This window comes from Mandrillus leucophaeus, unplaced genomic scaffold (assembly GCF_000951045.1).
Source record: "Mandrillus leucophaeus isolate KB7577 unplaced genomic scaffold, Mleu.le_1.0 Scaffold731, whole genome shotgun sequence".
NCBI lineage: Eukaryota > Metazoa > Chordata > Mammalia > Primates > Cercopithecidae > Mandrillus > Mandrillus leucophaeus.
In genome coordinates this window covers 38,752-45,186 of record NW_012107931.1, presented here as the reverse complement: position 1 = coordinate 45,186, position 6,435 = coordinate 38,752, and the positions used below count along the sequence as shown (strand labels likewise).

The window sequence follows — 6,435 nt, the reverse complement described above, 5'->3', positions numbered from 1 at the left end:
GACCACAGATGGGTGTGCTGCAAAGTGAGCCCCACACATGCACAGACCCCTCCTTCACCTCCTGCTCCCAAGGGAAACACAATTGATCACATTCTGATTGAGCAACAGTGGGCCACTAGGGCTTTTTTCCCTCAAAAGTTGTAAACGGATCTAGTATATTCTCAAAGACTTCATGCTTCTAGCAGAGATGCAAAGAAATGTGTGAGCAATTGTCACATGGGGAGATCCGGATACACTCCGTCACTGTGGATCCAGGCCTCAGGGAGCAGGAGGGTGTTCTTTCTTGTGAGAAGATGAGGGACACACATGGGAGGGGGTATTTGTGCCCAGCTTTGAAGGATGGCTGGTCCTTGCCCAGGGGGAACAGGCCCAAAGCAAGCGCTGGCAGTTGGGAGCCATGGGGAGCTTTCACTTGAAGCTGCTCTGCTGAGTCTCCTGGGCCATCCCCACACCTGGTGGAGCGCTGTTCTAAGGGGAGCTGAGGGCCCATCTCTCTGATGTGCTTTCTAAATCAGCAAGGTGTCTCAGGTTGTGATTTTAGAGACAAGGTTTTCAATGCTGTCCTCGATTTTAATGAGCAGAGTCTTTTTGCCAATCCGCATTGGGCGGATCCCAGCAAGACATACATTTTTAAGATAATTTTTAAAGCTGTTTAAGTTTGGTAAAAACGTAGAACATAAAATTTGCCATCTTAACCAGTTGTTTAGTGTACAATATGTTGTTTGAAGCCTCTGAAAACTTGGTGCTTCTGTAATATAATCTAGCCCCCGGCCAGGCGCAGTGGCTCACCCCTGTAATCCCAGCACTTTGGGAGCCCTAGGTGGGGGGCCGGTCAGGGGGCCCTGATCACTTGAGCCCATGAGTCCGAAACCAACCTGGGCAACATGGTGAAACCCCGTCTCCACTAAAATACAAAACTTAACCGGACTTGGTGGCGCGCACCTGTGGTCCCAGCTACTCGGGAGGCTGAAGCAGGGGAATCGCTTGAATTTGGGAGATGGAGGTTGCAGTGAACCGAGATCGCGCTGCTGCATTCCAGCCTGGGCGGCAGAGCGAGACTGTATCACGAAGAAACAAACAAACAAACAAACAAACACAAACAGATAAACCTAGCCCGGACTATAAGCACGTCCACTCGGGATTTGGTGAGCGGCGGCAGGGATGGGACCCGGCCTGGGTCTGCGCTCAGGACGGGGAGGGAGGGGCCACTCTGCAGCGCAGGGAGAGGGAAGGCAGGTGTCGCAGGTCAAGACAAGGACAGGGAGACCTCGTCTCCGCTGAACACTGCTGTGCGTTTTCTTCACCTTTCTGTGCATCGGTGTCCACATTGGGTTAATAAAAAATGGAAAAAGAACAAAACAAAAAAACACCATGATGATTACCTGAGGCGGTTATGGAAGAAAGACGTTCCTGGCAAGCTTCGGGCCGGGGCAGGCAGCCACCAAGTGGCACCGGCGGGTCCTGGGGTAAGTAAGTAAGCCTTGCAGGAGAGGTGACTTAGCGGGGCACCTAGGGGTAGACATGGGTGAGGCCCAGCAGGCAGACACCGGATTGGTTGGAGACCTCCTCCGAGGGGCGGGGCAGAGCACGAGCCAGACCTGCTGGAGTTCCTTGCTCCATTCCCAGGAAATACGAGACAGCCTGCGAGCTGCCAGGTGATCCGACCACTGGGCTCCGCATCTCCTGTACCCTGTGCTCCAGGTCCCCAGTGGCAGCGGCCGCCAGCCCCGCGTTCCTTCTGTGCCTCCAGCTTCTGCTCCTGCTGTCCGACTGGTACCGAGCGGGGTGAGCCGGTGAGTTTGGGGATGGAGCCTAAACGCGGCGGGGTCAAAACCTGGGGGGCTGTGGACTGCAGCGGGTTTCAGAGGAGGGGAGGGTTTTGAAAGGAAGGGGGAGATCTCCCTGGACTGTACCCCGGCTCCGTTCTCCTCCGTGTCTCCCTCCCCTCGGGTCCGCTCCCTTTGGCTGCTTCTCCCGCTGTGGCGAGGAGCTGGGCGGAGAGGAGGCTTGTAAGGAACCTCGGGAGGGTGGAAAGGCCAGACGGCTGCAGAGGGCGAGGTGGGGCGGGGATCCCTGGTGCAGCCCGGCAGTCCCACCCGCCTTTCGGAAGGAGAAACCAGAGCCCCCAGAACGCCAGCTGTGGTCAGAACAGGAGGCAAGAGGAGTTCCACAGGGACACAATCACAGACACGCCCACCAGCCACCGGTCTGCTCTGCTCTGCCCTTACCTGCTCTCCACCACACAAACCCTCCAGCTTCCCCAGGGCTGCCTGCCCTTGAATTTTCTCCTCTACTTTCCTGTAGACACTCGCCTGCACCCAGGGGCTCAGGAGACACTTCCCACTCTCCCCTCACCATCCACTGCCACCACCCAGGTCACATCCTCTTACTCCCTACCTCTGCCCAGCTGGTCACCCCAGAGGTCTCCCCACCCATGAAGGGGCCCTCACCACCTCCTACACCACATGACACCTTCTACCTCTGACCTGAGGACACACCCCAGCAAAAACATGCCAAGCTCCCCTCAGAATCTGTGCTGGGAGGATGTGAAGCACCATTCCCTCCAGGAGACCCTGGGAACGCTGGTGACTAGAGGCGCCCACTTCTGCCCTTGGGGCCCAGACCTGCCTTTTCTTCCTACCCAGGAGCCAGCCATCATAGAGGATAGTCAGTGTATAGACAGGGGTCAGCAAACCCTTTCTAGGAAGGGAGGAAGGATGCCCTGTGATCTTTGCAGGCCTTGGGTTCTCTGTGTCATGCCCTGTCTCTTTGTAGAGCAACAGCAGGCAATGGCAACCTGCAAATAAGGGGATAACAGATTCGGACCCTGTCCAAGTTTGTGGACCCTAGATGAAGGGATTACAGTGTCCCAGTGAATAGTGCCCCATCCCCTAGGGTGTCATTTCCAAGTGGTGTCTCAGGTGTCAGTTGGAGAGTAGAAGGTGGTCCTGCCTTGCCTATGGCTTCTGGGTGATATGGATGTGATGGGAGTGGGGGTCCATGGTTGGAGGTCTACTCTCCCCTCCTTTGTGCTGAGTGGCATCTAAGGTCCAGAGGGGCCATGAGCGCCCCTCCCTGAAGCCTCAGGTATGATCTGAGGGTGAGAGGGTGCAGCCATGTTGTGTCCTGGGGATCGGGGCCAACTTCTTGTGCAGCTTCTTGGTTCCCTGTGGCCCTGTTCCTGCCCATCCCAGGAGACCCACCCGCGTCTTCTCACTGCCGTGCCTACCTTCCTAATGACCTAGAGGGTAAGAAGCCCACCTGTAATGGGCAACTGTGAGGCTGGATGGTCACTGCCCTTCCATGGCTAAAGGCCCCATCTCTGCCAAGGCCCAGTACTCTACAGAAGACACTTTTTAATGTTGAGATTTCCTTGCTATGCATGCCTTTGCCTTGCCTCTGAACATTCACACAGAATCTATGTTGTTATTCTCCAATTAAACATTGTAACCACATGTACCTCTAGGACCTTAGGGTCCTAGGACGTTGGGTCTTGGGTCATTGGGCGCTTAAGGCAGGTCCAGCCTTGCTCATCATTCATGGATTGTCTATGGCTGCTTTTGAGCTTCAACAGCAGAGTTGAGTAGTTACAAAGGAGAATACATTCCCTGCACATATTTACAAAATTGCCCTTCACAGCAAACACAAGTGGCCATAAATATGTTTGGAGAAGGCCACAAAGAATCATTGCACTTGGTGCGGGGTTAAAGGGTCCTTCCTCACCGGAAACTGGTGTCTTCTTCTAGTCATAGGTTCAGGGTATGAGAGGTGGCTTAATTCTGTAAATTGGGCAAAGCAACCTTGTTCTTGATGGACTGGCTTCTTTCAGCCTCCTGGTCATCCATCATTTGTTTTATCTCTGTTTGTTGCAATTATTTAAATCCAGCAGTATCCGGGTTGGGTTTCCATCTGTTTTGGACCTTGAACCCCTTTGTTCTATGAGCCATGGGCATAACTTTGTATGACTGAGGTTCCCAGCTGGCATTGTGACTTCTCTAGTCATTTCCATCATTGAACCCTCCTTGCTCCTGACAGTTGACAGCCTCCACCTGGAATCTATAATTTCAGAATTTTTCATCCCATTACTACTGGGAGCCCATTTCAGGAACAGCATCTCCTACCCCCAACCCTGGCCTTCAGCAATAGGCATCCCTGAGCTTCATCCCATTCTGGTGTCTTCTCATGGGGCCTTCTTTATATGCTGGGTAAACAGGAGTCCTCCAGGCTTCCCATGAGCACAGTGGATGGACATTGTTCTGGATTTTCACACTCAGACCCCTCTGGCATGGGCACTTCTCTGATCCTGTGATCCCTCCCCCTACTACCTGCCTTAAACTTTCAGATTTTCCCTTTCTTGCTGCGTGGACCATCCCTTTGTCCAGGGTTTCAGGAAGGCATCCTCATAGCAGATGTGCACCATCACTGGGGACTTTGCCAACATGTTAAATCCTGTGACCATGATAATCAATTCTTCTTTATCCAATGGAGTTCCATCCTCACTCTATTGCACCATGTACCAGCACCCTCAGGGGCATCCCTCACACCCTCTCCCACCTCCCACAGTCAACGCAGGCTGCTGCTGAAGATCCTCTGGCATCCAGGCCCTTCCTCCTCTAGCAGCCCTGGCACCTCTCTAGCAAGGTCGTATGTTGACTGATGTGGACAGAGGAGCAGTGGGACATGTCTGGGGACATGTGGTTTCTCAGCAGGCAGAGACCTCCTCCTCTTCCTCCTCCACCTCCTCCTTGTCCTCATGCAAGGGGTGAGCACTCGCCTTAGTATTGTGGACACCACAGTTCTGGAGGGGGCACTCCTTCCTGGGCCAGCCCAGCCTGCAAAAAGCATCCTCTTATTGTCACAGTGTGAAGGAGGGCTAACTAGGGGTCTCTTTCTCCCCACCCACCCCTCACCTGCCTTTCTCCACAGACCTTCACTCTCTTTGCTATGAAATCACCATCATCCCTAAATTTAGACCTGGACCACGGTGGTGTGCGGTTCAAGGCCAGGTGGATAAAAAGACTTTTCTTCACTATGACTGTGGCAACAAGACAGTCACACCCATCAGTCCCCTGGGGAAGAAGCTCAGTGTCACAAAGGCCTGGAAAGCACAGAACCCAGTACTGAGAGAGGTGGTGGACATGCTCACAGAGCAACTGCTTGACATTCAGCTGGAGAATTACACACCCAGGGGTAAGTTTCAGATGGCCCAGGACAGGAGGGAGCAGATACAGGGGTAGGTTAGAGGCATTTATAGTTTTCACGTAAAAATACAAATGGGGGCTGGGCGCGGTGGCTCATGACTACAATCCCAGCACTTTGGGAGGCTGAGGTGGGCCAATCACAAGGTCAGGAATTTCAGACCAGCCTGACAAACATGGTGAAACCCTGTCGCTACTAAAAATGCAAAAGTTAGCTGGGCATAGTGGTGCACACCTGTAATCCCAGCCACTTGGGAGGCTGAGGCAGGAGGATCTTTTGAACCCACGAAGCAGAGGCTACAGTGAGCCGAGGTTGTGCCACTGCACTCCAGCCTGGGCAACAGAGTGAGACTTTGTCTCAAAAAAAAAAATACAAATGGAAGGTCATCTAACCCCTTAAGAGGTCTAGAGGCAAGGCCGAGAAGTGGCAGAGAGAGTAAGGCCGGGAAATTGTAAGCAGAGCAGGATGGGGGCTCAACATGTGTCAAGACCAGAGCTGATCTCTCTCTGATGGGGGCAGAACCCCTCACCTTGCAGGCCCGAGTGTCTTGTGAGCAGAAAGCCGAAGGACACAGCAGTGGATCTTGGCAGTTCGGTTTCGATGGACAGGTCTTCCTCCTCTTTGACTCAGAGAACAGAATGTGGACAACGGTTCATCCTGGAGCCAGAAAGATGAAAAAAAAGTGGCAGAATGACAAGGATGTGACCATGTCCTTCCATTACATCTCAATGGGAGACTGCACAAGATGGCTTGGGGACTTCTTGATGGACATGGACAGCACCCTGGAGCCAAGTGCAGGAGGTAACAGCAGAAAGAAACGGGGATCTGGAATGAGATCAGAAATGGTGATCTCGAGAAACTAGTTCTTGAGTTCAGCTTCAGTCATCCCAGTATACACGTTTATGTTAAAATGACCCCCTCATGGGGCGCTCCTCCTGGGGGTGCTGGCGTGCCTGTGCTCTCCCATCCTCCTCTCCCTTCTCCCTCCTGACTCCTATTCTTCATTGCACTTGCTTCTGTTCCCCGCACTGTGGATTTCTCACCAACCTTGAAACTGCAGGTGTCTTTGTGCTTTCAGACCTTTCTCCTTAGTGTTTCCTCTTTTGATAATCACTTTTCCTTTCCTTTCCCTCGTCTGGTTCTGGAAATCCATCAAAACCACCTCCAACGCCAGCCCAGAGACCCTCCCCTCCCCAACTCTGGAGCATCACCTCCTTTTCCACCACAGCAGGAGGG

General features: G+C 53.2%; 1 protein-coding gene across 1 annotated transcript in view; it reads left to right on the top strand.

The window, feature by feature from the left end:
* Positions 1–1,393: 1,393 nt before the first annotated feature.
* LOC105528777 (NKG2D ligand 2-like) overlaps positions 1,394–6,435 on the top strand; it is a 12,074-nt gene continuing 7,032 nt past the window's right edge. Inside the window, 4 exon segments of the mRNA XM_011965662.1 lie at positions 1,394–1,470; positions 1,627–1,793; positions 4,927–5,190; positions 5,719–6,000. Of these exon segments, the coding sequence (XP_011821052.1) occupies positions 1,394–1,470; positions 1,627–1,793; positions 4,927–5,190; positions 5,719–6,000 (790 nt within the window).